General features: G+C 44.8%; 1 protein-coding gene across 5 annotated transcripts in view; it reads right to left on the bottom strand.

The window, feature by feature from the left end:
* Positions 1-16,538, bottom strand: part of LOC147437761 (uncharacterized) — a 64,971-nt gene that overhangs the window by 24,671 nt on the left and 23,762 nt on the right. For 4 of the 5 annotated variants that reach the window (XR_015184903.1, XM_086487234.1, XM_086487231.1 and 1 more), the window contains 3 exons: positions 10,882-10,969; positions 10,714-10,789; positions 10,536-10,635 (listed from right to left, as the gene is read on the bottom strand). Coding sequence is in view for 4 of the 5 variants with exons in the window: in XM_086487234.1 (XP_086343360.1) it covers positions 10,536-10,635; positions 10,714-10,789; positions 10,882-10,969 (264 nt within the window). In the remaining variant the exon portion in view is untranslated. Of the gene's footprint in view, positions 1-10,535; positions 10,651-10,713; positions 10,790-10,881; positions 10,970-16,538 lie in introns of those variants that run through there. The other variant, XM_086487233.1, reaches the window with a different exon arrangement.

Raw genomic sequence — 16,538 nt, 5'->3', positions numbered from 1 at the left:
TCTCCTTTTTTTGTTAAAAAAAAGCATTCTCTTCCTTTTCTCTTGAGTAGAGTAAAAAGCGAAATTCGCATCGCTCATCATTTTTTTTATTTTATTTTTACATTAAGCCTCCGCGATTTCTGAAAATTAGGGTTTCGCGCAGAAATTAGGGTTTGCACGAATTTTAGGGTTTCTGTTGTCCGCCACGTCATCACTTTGTGACAAAAACCAGAAGAAAGGCACAGACTTCTCGGATTATTTGGGTCGTCAGTCTATCTTTGAAAAGGCAAGAAAGCAAAAGAAGCGTGTTCGATTTGAAGGAGTACCCAATTCTTCTTCTTCTTCTTCTTCTTCTTCTTCTTCTTCTTCGAGTTCTTCTAGCTCATTTGACTCGAGCGAAGGAGACTGAAAAGGCAAAAAGCGAAGCAAAAAGCAACGCTTCGGAAAAGGCAAGAAAAAGGCAAAGTAGTCTAATTCTCGCCCCGTGAGTGACAGTTCTACAGAGGACTCGTCTACAGACAGTTCGGTCTTTGATGACTGCAACTTTTACGCAAAGAAGAAAAATTTTTACAAAGCCAACCAGTATGACTTTCTGGAAGACAAAACCAAGAAAGTCCGAGAGTTTAAGGAAGGTCGACAGTCAATAAAATACGTTTTCTAGTTATAGAGATGCTTCGAAGGCTTTGTCTTTTGTACAGCAGTTTGACATCGCTTTCGCGGGAGGGCGTTACTCAGAGCACTCAAGATTCGGAGAGCTGCCTCTTACTTAAAAGGGAATGCTCGAACTTGGTAGTCCACGCTTCTATCAAACAAGATTGCGCCAGTTAAATGGCTGAAATTCAAAAGGCTTTTTATCTTGGTTAACTCGAGAGTATGAACGCAATATACGAACTGCTTGGAACCATCTTCGGATGACCAAGAAAGATACAGTGGACGCTTCTTGCGAGAGATTCTGGAGCTCTTTTCTACCCGCCTCTTCATTTAAGAAGATCTCGTTCAAGGAATAGATTGAGCGGTTTACCTTGGGTCTACCTACAGAGATCCGAGATCACTGCTTGGAACAAAAGTCCGCTTCCATTCAGGAGTTGATGAGTCATGCGAAACAGGTTGTCATTCACTCTGGCAGTTTGACCTATCCCACCGATGAGATCATGACACAAAGAGCTGAACAGACTTCGACAAATGAAAGTAGAAAGAGGAAGAGCAATCCAGAAAAGAAAGATGCACGACCCAAACTCACTCCTCAGAAGAGAGCTCGCTACATCACGGAAGGGAAGTGCTTTGGATGCGGGGAAACTGGACATATCTCCGCGAAGTGCCCTAAAAAGGCACAGAAAGAACAGAACGACAAGGACGACGAAAGGCTTGAGAGTTCGAGAGCAGCTAAGGAACGTGGAAGAAAAGGCAAGATGAAAACAAGACTGGTTCCAAATTGCGTGGGCATCGATCCCAGCACGTTGGACGAGAGTACGCAACTTTGTCGAGCTTGGGCCAAAGTGAAAGACCAAGAAGCCCTGATCTTCTTTGATGGAGGAGCCAAGGCCACCGGAATTGGCGGCGTGGCTCGAGATTACTCCCGATCGGATGGGATCACTTGCGAAGGCTGTTCTAGCGGCACTCAAAAGGGATGTAGCCATTACACATGTCATTGGCAAACTTCGGTTGCATTGTCAGGGGTATTTAGGGCATGAGGACTTTTACATAATGCCTTTGGAAGGTTGTGATGTCCTCTTGGAATTCCCTGGTACCACAAGGACAACGTCGTGGTCGACTATAGGGAGAGGAAAGCGACATTGACCACAGAGAAGAGCAGAACCATTGTACTTGACATTAAACTTAAGGGCGAGTCTGTCCCTATTGTATCGGCTTCGGCCATTTCAAAGTTAATGAAATCCAGTCTGTTTGTTTACTCGATCTTTTTGAAAGAGTTGAGTGATGAAGATAAGACATATGTGTCTAAACATGATAAAGAACGCCAAGATTTTCTCCACTCTCATGGCCTGCCAAGCGAGTTACCACCTGCTCGTCCTGAAGATCATACTACCATTGATCTGATACCTGGAAGCACGCCACCGAACCGGCCACATTACCGTGTGAGCCGAGCATACGAAGAGATTATGAACCAAGTGAAAGACCTCTCGGAAAAGGGTCTTGTCCAGCAAGTACTTCATCGTATTGCTCTCCAGTGTTGTTGGTATTGAAGAAAGACCGATCTTGGAGAATGTGCATCGATTATAGAGCTCTCAACAAAATCACCATCAAGAACAGACTTCCGATTCCTAGGATCGATGATATACTCGACAAATTACAGGGATCCTCGTGTTTTAGTAGGATTGACTTGAAGAGTGGCTATCATCAGATTCGAGTCGCGCCGGGAGACGTCTACAACACAGCCTTTCGGACGACTTTTGGGTTATTTGAGTTTTTGGTGATGCCTTTTGGCCTAACCAATGCTCTTGCGACATCTAACCGGATGATGGGCATAATTTTTTGAGAGTTCAGACTATTTTTTGGCACTTTCTTCGACGATATCATTGTATTCTCCAAGGATGAGGCAAAACATAGAGATCATCTACTTCAAGTCTTTCAGGCATTAAGAGATCACTAGTGATTAATGCAAAAAAAAAGTAAATTTTTCTTACCAGAGATGCACTTTTTGGGACACATTGTGTCAGTAGCAGGAGTGCAAATGGATCCGGCCAAGATAGAGACTATCTGCGATTGGCCCGATTTAAAGAATGTCCATGAAGTTAGAAGCTTCTTGGGATTGTGTTCGTACTATAGGGGGTTTATTCAAAATTTTGCAGAGGTTGCTTCTCCTTTGCATATCTTGACACAGAAAGGAGTCCCTTTCTCGTGGGGACCCACAGAGGTGATTGCCTTTCAGACATTGAAAGAGAAATTGACTACGGGACCAGTTTTGACTTTGCCGGACTTGCAAAAGTCATTTGAAGTATATTGTGATGCTTGTGGTCGTAGTCTGGGTGCGGTTTTAATGCAAGAAGGCCATGTCATCGCTTACGAGAGCCGATTGTTCTCAAGGCCGGAATTGACAGCACAGATTTATGAGAAAGAGCTTTTGGCAGTTATCCATGCTCTTCCTTAGTGGTGGCACTACCTACTCGGAGAGGATCTTACTGTCTTTACATACCATCAGAGTTTACGCTACTTCTTGTCACACAAGCTGTTATTGGAAAAACAGAGGCGGTGGGCGAACATCTTGTCACAGTTTCACTTCCAGATTGTCCATGTGCAGGGACAGAAGAATTTGGTGACAGATGCTTTGTCTCGGAAGCAGTTGGTTCTGGCTATTTCCGCGATACATCATAGGAGCTTCGAGGATATGGTTGACCAATATGCCACAGATCCGGATTTTGCAAACGTTTTCACACAGATACGGGATGGGGAGACAGCAGCGGGATATTCCATTCGAGATGGCTACTTGATAAGGAAAACCATATCGTGCGTTACACAGCCATTGAGGGAAAAGGTTATGATTGAATGCCACTGTCCGCCTTTTACCAGTCACCGCGGCATTGCTACCACCATGAAAGGGGTAGAGAGATACTTCTTTTGGCCGAGACTCAAGAAGGATGTTGACGAGTTTGTGCGTAGTTGCTTAGTATGCCAGAAGGTCAAGTTTGACAGGCATAAAGCACAGAGATTGTTACAGCCTTTGCCCATACCCACCCGCCCCTAGGAAAGTATTGCAATGGATTTCATTTTTGATCTCCCGAAAACAGACAATGGTCACAATGGTATCTACACTGTTATTGACAGATTTAGCAAGCAGGCTCATTTCATTCCAGTGAAGAAAAAAGTCAAGCCGGATTTTCAGATTACATGGCATGCCTGAGACGATTGTCTCCGACAGGGACCCCAAATTTACGAGTTTGTTTTGGAAGGCAATTTGGGAGAACATTGGCACGCAGTTGTAGTTCTCATCATCTTTCCACTCGCAGACTGACGGGCAATCTGACATTGCCAATTCAGTGGTTTTAGATTTATTGAAGTCTTATATCTCGGATCAGAAGACTCAATGGGAAAAGTATCTACCTTTGGTGGAATTTCCACCCTTCCTAAGCACGAAAGATAAGATTTTTGAAGTGGATGAGTATACGCGCGACTTAGACACGGCTTTTGCCAAGGTCCGCGAGGATTTGCAAAAATCTCAAGAAAGACAAAAAAAGGCAGCGGATCGCCATCGTCGCGATTTCAAATTGAAGGAGGATGATTGGATGCTCTTACGTTTTGAGAAGGCACACCTGAGAAAGAAGAAGGAAAAGGAGAGGCTTTTTCCAAAGCTTAGTATGAGATACTACGGACCTTTCCAGATCTTCGAAAAGATCAACGATGTCTCCTTCCGACTGAAACTGCCTGACACTTGGAGGATTCACAATGCATTTCATGTGAGTCTCTTGAAACCTTTTAAAGGTGATGTGCCCGAAGATGGGGAGCCTGATGGGCAACCCGAAGTGGAAGAAAACGAGGAGATCCTTGTTCCTGAATAGATCTTGCCACATAACGACAAAAAGAATAAGGGTAAAGTCAGAAGGCGGTTCTTGGTTAAATTCAAAAACTATCCTACATTGGATGCGAAGTGGATGGCGGAGGAGGACCTAGCAGATACTCCTCAGATTGTGAACCTTTACCTTAAAGCTTTTGGTTTAGCATAGTCTACTCCAAATCGAACCCCGAATTCAGCTTGGCCGGAGATCTGGTGCAGTGGGTTGCACAAGAGGGGAGTTACTCCGCTCCTTTGTCAACAAATGCCTTGATTTTTGAATACTAGAGTCACTGTTGTCTCTTTGAGCTTCAAGGATACTGAGAGCTAACAGTATTCTGCTATATGACTTTATGAAATGGAATTCCTGAATATGAAACTGATTTGTTCTTGACTTGTTTTAAGTGCACGAACTGATAGACGAAATGATTGTAGCATTTTGGTCTGACTGATCTTGAATAGACATGGTTGCAATAGGGGTTAGTCAATCGGGCATCTATGAGGTCCTGAGTGGATCTAGATGCGATTGATAACTGCATTGCCGATAAATCATGGTCTAAGATCCGAATGAATGTTGAATGTGATTTGTCATGTGATATCCTACGATGTCTAGTAATGTCCTGTGATGTCGTGTGATGTGACTGTCGATTGGTACATGTGCTAGATGTGTGTTCCAGTGCGTCGGTACTAACAGTCAATCTCTGCTAAGACAGTTTATGGCTTCTATCTGTTTTGCAGGCGTATTCGAGGGCGATTACAATGCTTTCAAGAGGGGGGTATGTCACAATCTGGATACATGGCTGCCCCTGGTACACACACTTTTGCTTGGCTGGCTGGCTTGACTGTGATGACGTGGCTGCCCATCACACACACACTCTCTGCCCACCCGGGGAATTGCAAAAACGCGGAATGCTGACGTGGCACTGTCTGCCGTACGGACACCCCAGCTGACACGTGGCACGTTGTACGAACGCCCACAGCAGAAAAGCAGGAAATTACGGCAGCTTCCTTTTGCTTTTTGGCTGGCTGTTTTTGTCTACGCAGGAAAAATCCCACGCTAAGCTTTTAAGCTTTTGGGCATTACTTTAATTTCCTCTAATGGTTTGTGAGGGAAAAAAATTGGAAGCTGCTTTATTTTTAAAGGGTTTTTGAGTTTACCAGCTTTTGGGGCTCTGCTTTTGGCATCCCTTGTACTCTTTAAATAAGTGGGTAGGCCACTCACAACTCATAGCATCTGGACGTAGAGTCTGAGTGTGAGCGCCTGCCCGCACTCTTGTACTTTGAACACAGATTAATACAAAAGGAAATACGGAAAGGGGCGCCAGTCTTTGGGGCCAATATCTCTAGGCACGGAACTCCATCGGGCCAGTGTCGAATCAAGAGTGAACTGTGAACTGTTTTGAAGTGTTTATTTGTGCTGTCGCGGTAGATTCTCGACTTGGAGTGTCCAAGTCTGTTACACAAACCAACATAAAGTATCCATCACTGGCAAGTTGTTGCGATGGCTCTAGCACTAGTCATGCATATCTGTTGCATGGTAGCTCCCATGTGCTATGAATAAAAGACACTGATCTAGCAAGAGCCTCCACTACAATTGGTGGTGCGCTCATCTCAGCTCTGATAATCTCATGTGGCACTGAGGCTTTCGCCCGGATCAACCTAGAGATCATGGATATAAGTGGTCTCTCCATGGACCTCCATCCATCATACGTGCAGCCTGATCTACTATGATGATCCACGCTAGGTCCCCCATATCCGCACTCCATAAAGCATGGTGGAAGTGACCAATGTGTCAAATAGCCACAACTTAGTGCATGGCTCCTGAAATTGCATGTGTGAACATATCCTCTCTAGTCCTCCTAACGCTGAATATCCCCTCGTCAATCTCGCCTTTGCAGCACCTCTCATAGAGAGAGTAGGTCCACTAAATACAACACCAAGATGTGTATAAAAGTTTACATACTCTACCATCTCCTGTCCATATGTAAAAATAGGTGTTGATCTCCTGACCCACTGCATTGTAGTATTGAATACCATCACCTTGGTTTTAACAAGGTTGATGGAGAGCCCACTATCATGTGCATAAGCATATAAAGCATCTAGATGTCTTTGCATACCCTCTGGAGAGTCCGAAATAAGCACAATATCATCAGCATAAAGCAATAGAGGTATCCATGTACCTGACAGTTGTGCTCCTCTATCCCCTACAGTCTCAATATAGTCAGCAATCTCATCAATATACAATCCAAACAAAGTCGGAGAAAGTGGGCATCCCTGCTTCACCCCAATAGTGGAGTGAACAGGGTCTGAAAGACCCTGTGTTGTTCGCACTCTCCCTATAACAGTCTCATATAGTGCCATGATCCCATACTAGCTCATGTGGGACTCCCAAGTCATGTAATCATTGTATCAACCTAGCTCTCTAGACTGTGTCAAAGGCTTTGCGGAAATCCACAAAGCTATAATAAATCCTTCTCCCATGTGCTCTGCCTTCCTCAATGATCGCTCTAAGCGTGAAGATATGATCGTAGAGAATCCCCTCCTAAATCCAGTCTGCCATGAAGCGCGTACACACTCTCTCTCTCTCTCTCTACCCATCTGCTCAACTCATGCTCAAGTATAGATGCATATAGTTTGGCCAATGAGTGGCCAATCATGATAGTGCGATAGTTAGTTGGCCGGGTTGGATCTCCATACTTGAGAAGTGGCACAATTGTAGATGTACTCCAAGTCTCAGGAAACCCCTCACACATGGCCCTGTTGAACATGAAGGCCAACAAACCATCAATATGATCCCTAGCATGTATGAAATGATCTGCTACTATACCATCATGATCATGTGCCCTCCCTGTGTGCAATCTGTCAATGGCTCGTCTCCCCATCTCTGCCGTGAAGAAAGTAGAGGTGGGAGGACACGGCTCCGGTGGGTCTGGCAATGGTATCTGCTCCGCTACTGTGTATAGAGAGGATGCATATTGTGTCCATGTCTCTGTAGAAGTAATGACTGGAGAGGGTGACTGCTCTCTAAAGAGTTGCCAAGCCTCCCTAGAGTCCTGGCTCAAGAGTATCTGATAAATATCTCTCTCAAGCTGAGCTAAGAAAGATCTCTTCTTTCGTCGTACAAGCCGGCAGAAGAGTATGCTTTGACTCCCTATGTGTGATCTCTCCCAAAGCAACCTCTCTATGTAGTCGGGCTCTGGTCTTTCGACATTCATCGTCATACCAACTATTATGAGGCGTTCTCCCAGACCGTGGTCTCCCACTAGGCTGCGAGTGGGGAAAAGCTGTGACCGATGCTGTGTGTATCATCTCTGTCAATATCTGGGTGAGCTCTGACAAGGGTCTATGGGGATTCTCCCCTGATAGAAGACTATACATCTCTTCTACATACAGTCCATCTGTCTCTTTGCAGAAGTGGTATCTCAGATGGCTATGTGCTGCATGATGAAATCCACCAATAGTGTAAGTAAAATCTACTGCAAAAGATATTTGGGCATAATCTATAGCCACTCCAACAAGTTTAGGCGAGACTCATAAGTCCTGAATGCATGGTATAAGTGATGTGGGAGTTAGAACATAATCCACAGTGCTAGCACCATGTCTGCGAGGGAAGCAAGTGAAGCTGCCTGAACCGGAGTATCTATCAAGGCCATTCAAAATAGCCAATCCATGTGTTGTACCCATCTCAATCAGATATTGCCCATATTCTATAAACTCCTCAGCATCCTCTAGGTCCTGGAGAGCCCCATCTCTCTGGGGTCTAGCTCTCTCAACATCTCCTCGGAAGTGTCAAAAAAAGATGCCGGATGACATGTTGTCCTAGCATTGAAATCCCCAAGTAGGATGACATCTCCATCCCTCGAAAACTCCCAAATAATCTCATCTAGTATTATGTATGGTGAATGCCCCTTAGGCGAAGCATAACGAGATGGGCTAGGAGGGAAGTACAATATGGCAATGTAAGAGCTATGCCCTCCTCAGCTCTAACTCTGACCCACATATAACGGCCACTCTCATTTCTGCGAGCCACTTGGATGATAGGATGTAACTCCTCCCTAAAAACACTGCTACTCTTCTTGATCCTATGCTATTGTACTCATTCCGAGCCACTTGTCTATATGTGCTCTCCCATCTATATCCAGTCACCCTCTGGAGTGTGCTCTCTGGGCTCTGATGTGTCTCTAAATAGAAAATGATGTCTCTCCCTCTGAAGAAATCCTCGAAGGCTCTATATCCAGTCACCCTCTGGAGTGTGCTCTCTGGGCTCTGATGTGTCTCTAAATAGAAAATGATGTCTCTCCCTCTGAAGAAATCCTCGAAGGCTCCAACATCCAATCGTAACGAGCTGTTGCAATTCCATACCGCAAGCTTTAGGTTGGTCTCATAGGTCTCACACCGTCATGTGGTGCGCTTGTCACACTTGCCTCCTCTATAGAAGGCGAGTTTTCCCTTCTCTCTGGCAGCCAGGATCTCGGGCATGCATTCTTTCATGTGTGCTAGTTGAGACAATGTAAGATCATCTCCCAAGAAAAATCCCTGTTTGCTTTAGTGTAGGCCTCTAAGAATAGATGGTAAATTTCCACTTCCATTTTTGCCAAGTAGTTCTGCTTCTTCTTTCGCACAAGGCGTCTAAAGAGTGTCCTTGCTTGGCTATGTGTCCGAGTGCCTGTGTCCGAGTGCCCAAATCTACCTTCTTGCGTGGCTTGATGCGGGTGTTCCTGCACTCATTATCATACCAACCATTCTGGGTGCAGACGAGCGGCGAAGTCTGAATGAGAGTGGGGTATGGGGGAAAGCATAGTGGCCGAGATATGATGTGCCTTTACCAGGTTTCTCATGCACTCATCCAATGGCTTGCTCAAGTCAAATTTTTGCAGCCTTTCCTGCACCGAGCTTCCATTAACATGTGAGATGGCCTCTATAGAGTGGTATCTAGGATACTTAGGGATACATGGTACTACCTCTCTCATATATCCACAGTGTACTGCCTCTCTCATACAACCACAATGTCAAAATAGCTTGGTCTGCTACTACATCAATAGATCCCAAATATCTTAAAGCTCTTAATGTCTGGTATTAGCCATGTTGAGCCCACAAGTAGTGTACTGTACTTGCCCCCCATTTATGTTCCAGCATGTTAGTGCGTTTGTTCCCGGCCAGCATGAGAGACCATTAAAAATAGCCATGCTGTGTGCACTGCCTAATGCCAATAGGTGTGTCCCATAAGATGCAATTATTAACCCAAACATTGGTCCTATTTAGCAGATGCAATGTATACAAAAGGGGAGGGCAGGGGTCCTGTGTGTAGGACCCCTCTTAGGCTTTAACATAGGCCACCGCACGACATACATAAACAGGGGTTATGGCATATCAGGCCTCAAGTGAAAAATCTACATCACGTATGGCAAGGCTTTTACTCCCTATCTAGTCCTGGGAGATATCAAAGCCACCACCATACAGGAGGTGAAACTCTAACAATACATACCTACAGCTAGGTGTATACCTGCATATCTACGGGTTACAGATAGGAAGGGCAGTTCCCACAGCATATATAAGAATCCTCAAGCCAAAAAACATAAGGGGATGCCTGTGAGGAAGATGAGGGATCACCCCCCATCAAAGAGGTGCCCACATTGGGTGGCCAGACCACAACCAAGGACCCCCTCGCACAAACGTACACAATAATGGGAGATCTTTCCACTCACAATAGACTACTAAATCAAGATAATGTGAAAGCTTTGAATAAAATGTGTCTCCACAAACACAATGAGAAAGGAGAGACCGACAGAGGTGATATGAAAGTAAGCACATGTCTTGAGATAATAAGTTTACATTCCATGGTCATCCTTCAGGGATTTAAAATGCCAATTTGACTTCCCCTCAGTCATGTCTTTTCTACAAACTTAAACATACATCCTTCCCAAAACATTTGGTGTGAAATCGCTAGTTTGATATACATCACTATCAGGTATGTCCTCCAATATTCAAAACAAAGCACTAAGGCTGGTGTCATATGATGTTGCTATAAGGAAATGACACTTTTTCAGCTTACCATTGACAAAGGGATTTGGCAATGAAGTGGGTTGGCTTTTAGTTCACTGAATGATGTTGAGAAATACATTTTTCTCCTTGTACCTTGTGTATCAGCTGCCCTGTACATCCCTTATCTGTGAAGATGCTGCAATCCGTAAACACAGAGGTTGTCTGAAAAACATAAAATGTAACTTTACCTCAGCTCCAACGCAAAATGTTGACCTTTGGGTACAAAAATCTGCAGCACCAAATATGGTTGTACCAATTGAAGCCCTGCCAATAGCAGCTTCAGTGACACTTTTTTAAAAAAGCCAAGCAGTTTCCAGTAGGCCAACAAATTTTCAGAAGCAGAAAATGATAGCCACCTGTTTTTTCATCCTTGGGAAACTGAATTTTGGATGACATCCCTCCCAAACAATTATAGATGTACCCTTTCACCATTTTATCATAAACCTGCAAACTCAGGTCAAACTTTTAAGGTGAATACTCAATGCTAGCAGTTTGCACTGTTAAAGAGCATTCAAAATCCAAACCTTGACCCTACAAGATAAAAGATGTGGAGAATAAATCGTGGTAAAGCAACCCTCCCCCCCCCCCCCCCCCCCCCCCCTCTCTCTCTCTCTCTCTCTCTCTCTCTCTCTCTCTCTCTCTCTCTCTCTCTCTCTCTCTCTCTCTCTCTCTCTCATGCACGCTCTCGAAAATCTTCTATTAAAATAAACATCTCAAGGGCACAGTCTCAAGATAAATGTAAAAGGCCAATCACCACAAAGGTGTGATCTGCAAAGAGAGAGAGGAGGAGGGAGCTTCAGCTCTTGCAAGCACACGCGCACAACCAAGAAAGCACACATTGGAGATGGTGGCTGAAAGTTGCTTCTTCTTCTTCTTCACCAACCAAGACGATGATAAAGTCTACAAAACATAAGTAGAAAAATAAGAGACTATGTACAACAATCAATGTGAAACCGGTAACAAGTGAGTTGGCTGATAAATGGCCATCAATCTCCGTAGGTAGATCATGTTGGTGAAGTCGAGTTGCACTCATGTACAACAATCAATGTGAAACCGCTAGTGAGCGAGTTGGAAGATAAATGGCCATCAATCTCGGTGGGTAGACCATGTTGGTGAAGTCGAGTTGTAGTACCACTAACGATGATCCCGTGTCCGCCACCTCGCACCAATGATAAATGTAGGCAAACAGTCATCCAGGTGTACCATGTGTTGAGCTCAATATCTCAATACATCCCCTCGAGCTCAACGCCATCTCACAATGTTGGAGTGCACGGTTCTCCGAGGTTGACCGGGAAAGGGTCGGGCCTCTAGCGTGGAGAGAGTTGAGAGAGGAGCAGAAACACAAATAAGTGTATTGAGTATTGCAAGGATACTAGAGAGTTAATATGATAATATAAGTACCGTTAGAGGGTAATTGCAAGAGATAACAAAGATTTAATGAATAAAATATGATTAATAGCAATAGACAATGATAATTGAGGGGAGATTGACCAAGCTTCTAGAGCCCACCAGACACAATTTGAAAGATATAGATCAAGAGTGAAGCCAACAAACAATGTCGATTAGTGATTTTCACACACCCAAACAGTACAAACAGCCATAAACACGATCTGTCGGTTTATACTCGAACTACACAATCTCCAAGGAGAAATCACCAATAGTCGATCAACTGTCCTTAAACACAATCCCCAAATCCTCTTTGATCCAGCTCTGCTAAAGTTGCACCACCCAAACAGTCAAAACCCCGCAACAAACTTCAACCCGACCCTGAGAGAAGCCTCTTCTTCCCCTCTTCCCCTCTTCCCCTTCGTTGAGAGAGCCATATAAACCTTCTCCTTCTTTTTCCGCTCTTCTCCTTCGTTGAGGGAGCGAGAACCCCTGAGAAAGCCTTCCCCCTTCTTCTCCTCTTTCTTCCTGCAGGCTTGCAAAAAACGGCAGAGTACGAAAACTTGAAAATCTCCCAACTCCTGCAGAATTAACCTATGTGCATGTGACGGAAAAGTGTTCAAAACAGCCCTTTTCTTCTCCCGCTAGGCACGGGCTTACAGAAAACATGTTTGGTAAAAATTTTACAGAATAGCACTTTTCGGCCTCCCTCACTCAGTAGCGTTGGTCTCTCGCCCACTTTCCTCTCTATCAATGACCGTATGGCCTTCAGATACCCAACTTGCCTTGTGTGGTTTTATTAGAGGCTTTTCCCATACAAACCCTTTTTTTGTAAGCATCAAATCCTAGCAATTGGGCTTGCATACTTGCTCTGACATTCTGGCATAATCATAAGATAACCAAAAACACTAAAGTGCATCCAGATGCCGGTCTTTCACCCCGTGTCTGCAAAACGGCACAATAGCATTCTCCAAACATAACTCAAAATCACCTCGTCTTCTCTGCTCCCAGGGCCTTCATGAAGATGTCTACAATCTGCTCATTCGTCTCTTACATACCTAACGTCGATGTCGCTAGCCAAGACTTTGTCTCTGATAAAGTGGCAGTGCACCTCAATGTGCTTTGTCCTCACATTAAGCGTTGGATTCGGCGCCAACTGTATGCTACTAAACCTATTGCAGTAGATGAAAACCAGCCTCTAGACTTGTATGCCCAACTCTCCAAGTAGCATCTCTAGCCATGCTACCTCACATGCTGCCACTGTAGCACCCCTATACTCTGGCTCTGTACTTGACAAAGCAACTTGGATTGCTTCTTGCTGCTCCAAGTAACAACAATACTCCCAAGGTGAAAACACAAACCCGTTGGTAGATCACCAATCATATAGACTACCATCCGCACATGTGTAACAATAGAGTTGCACCTCCGTGCCAACCTCATACAAGAGTGCATAATCCAAAGTGGCACTTTCATAGCTCAATGTACGCCTCACTACATATAAGTGTGGCTTCCTAATAAACTGACTCTCAAACTCAACCGTGTAACTCCAATCCCAATTGTCAAGTAAATCAAGCTACCCACAATCTTCCTATACATGGTGGGGCATTCTCAAGCACATCACCTCGCATCTTTCAATTCTGATCCAAGGGTATAGCAATGTCTTACAATCAGTCATACCGTACTTTGACAACATATCCACTGCAGATTGCCTTTGTGACAACAATATGCCCTCTGCCATTCGTATAATCTCAATGCCCAAAAGTAACGTAGCGCTCCCAAATCATTCATGTCAAACTCTTGGTTGTAAGCCCTTCATATGCTTAGCTCAGCCTCATAAATGCCACCAACAATCAAATCATCCACATAGAAGCAATACAATCACAATACATGTCTCGTTCACCAACACATACGAGGAGTAATCCGCATCAACCATTTGACCAAAGCCTCCATAGGGTTTGGTGCAATCCGTGGTGTAGATGGGGATGGGGGAGGATCAGGGAACAATCCTCCTGGTGTAGAACCTTCGTCTTCTCCAACTCCACTCTCATCACCTTCACGCAAAGTATCCATTCCGCTTCAGGTGATGACCATGCACTGAGTTCTTGGGTACTTGGGATTCTTGAGTTCTTGAGGTTCTTGAGTTCTTGAAGGTCGTGAAGTTCTTGAGTTCTTGAGGTTCTTGAGGTTTTTGGGTTCTTGAGGTTCTTGGGTTCTTGAGGTTCTTGACTTGCAATCTCCGTTTAAGAAGGCTTTTCTCTTACCCAAGCTCAACTCCTTCCTGCGTGTGCACCTCTTGGCAGCCTTGAGCTCACACCAAGGTTGCTTTTTCCCACCTCGCGTGCCGCTACGTGCAAGGTCCGCTCTCAATGATAGGAAAAGAGGAACGAGGGGAAGCTGGACAAGCCCATCTTTCTTGGGTTACCTGCCACTCTTCAAAAACACAGATTAGGGATCGACACGCCCAAGTGGTCTTGGGGTACGTGCGACCACAACAAGCATAAAAAAATTATGTGGTTCTTTGTGCTACTTTCCTTGAGTGATGTTACTGAACACTGCCAGAGAGCTCTGATACCAATGTAATGTGTAGCGGAAGTGAATGATGGTGTAAGCTCAAGATGAGTAATCAGTGAGTGCTCAAGGTTCCTTTTACTTAGCGGAAGGAAGAGCCTTCCTTACTTAGAGAGAGAATGTAAAATGACCAAAGCCAAGAGAGCGGAAAACTATGAGTGCAAAGTGCATGAGAGTGCTTGTCACGTGCACATCTAACCCTATGTGTACGTGGACAAGCTACCTCATGACATGGGTTCAGTTCAGTTACATTAGGAAGTGATCTGGCACTTTTATGAGTCCGTTCGCAGACCGTGCATGTCCAGACACTTAGATTAGATGCATATCCTCTGGTTGCACACAGCATGATCATCAATTTTCCATCAGAACCCATCAGGAGCATTTTTCAGTGCACAGAACCTATTTTACCTATTTTTGACATTTTTCACTTATTATTTTTAAGTGACTTTTGTTGGGATGTAAAACCTAAATTTGATCTACTTTGTGCTTTAATTACTTGTTCATGTAAAACTAATGTTTATGTAAAGGGATATTATAATGTAAAACCTAAAGTTGATGGCAATTTGACCAAGTGAGTATATAAGCAAACCTAGCGCTAGCATTCCACAGCAGAAGAGGCAGCAAGAACTCCAGTTCAAGAGGCACATTCTCAGCAGGGCCCCAGCACGCCTAGCGTTTTTGCAACACAGCAGCAAGGACCTAGCGTTTTGCAACCACAGATCAGCCCTTGGCGTTTTTGCATGGCAAATCAGCCTCGGCGACGTCACAAGACACAGCAGATCAGCCCTAGCAATAGCAGATTCCCCAGTGACAGCAGATCAGCCCTAGTGTTAGCAGTTTCCTCAGCAAAGACAGATTTCAATCCCTAGCGATTTTGGTTTGCAAATCAACCTCAGCGTTTTTGCATATCTTCGCGACGGGATCAGCCCTAGACTCAGCGTTTTCAGTTTTCAGCAGTCAGTTACAACACAAGAAGTCCCGAACCTCGCAGATCCTGCCGCACGGTGAGATCCATCAAGGTTTACAGTTTCAGCCCGGAAAACGCAGATGCTGAGATTTCAGCATCTGCGTTTTCAGCGCGTCGTCGTCACATCGTCGTCATCGACATCGTCACCGACATAGAGTCAAAATTCAGCAGATAAAGATTTGCAAATTTCATCCATTAGCATTTTCAAATTTCAGCCCGTCTCGTCATCGTCCTCATCGTCAATAAGTCTCCAAGCATTGTAGAGATTTGTGCAATCAATAGCATAGACCGCTCTCGCCATCGAGAGTGGGGCCTTCGGAGGAGGGTTTGACAACTCGTTTGGTGTCGTATTCTTCTCTCTCTATCTCTCACTCTCAACACCTTCATTCACAGTGTCATTGACTTTGTTTGTGATCATTTGCACTCCCTCACTAAAGGAACGGAAGGCTCTCCCTTCCGTAAATAAAAGGAACCCTTGAGCACAGTTCGGAGCACTCATCTTGAGCAAAGTTCAACATTCACTTCCGCTGCACCTTACATTGGTATCAAAGCTTTGGCAATGTTCTGTATCACTAAAGGAAAGAACCACAGAAAAAACAAATTGCTTGTTGCAGTCGCACGTAACCCAAGTCCTCTTGGGCGTGTCGATTCCTAATCGTGTTTTTGAAGAGTGTCAGGTAACCCAAGAAAAAAGGGCTTGTCCAGCTTCCCCTTGTGCCTCTTTTCACTCATTGAGAGCGGACCGTGCACTTAGCGGCCTGCCAATCGACGTGAGGTGGGAAAAAGCAACCTTGGTGTGAGCGCAAGGCCGCCAAGGGGTGCACCCGCGGAAAAGAGCAGAACTCGGGCAAAGAGAAGATCCTTCTCTAACAGAGATTGCAAGCTAAAGAAAAACCTCAAGAACCTCGAGACCCTCAAGAACCTCAAGAACTCAAGAACTAAGATTCACAAGAACCCAAGTTCCTCGTGAGCTTAAAAACCCAAGACTTCAGTGGATGGTCATTACCCGAAGCGGAATGGATACTTCGCATGGAGGTGGTGAGCATGGGAGTGACGAAGAAGAGTTTTCCCCACCAGGAGGTTTTTCCGACC

The sequence above is a fragment of the Adiantum capillus-veneris genome, chromosome 17 (genome assembly GCF_014529385.1).
Source record: "Adiantum capillus-veneris isolate H3 chromosome 17, ASM1452938v2, whole genome shotgun sequence".
NCBI classification, from domain to species: Eukaryota; Viridiplantae; Streptophyta; class Polypodiopsida; order Polypodiales; family Pteridaceae; genus Adiantum; species Adiantum capillus-veneris.
Note: the sequence above shows the minus strand (reverse complement) of the source record. Positions and strands in the feature narration are given on the sequence as shown.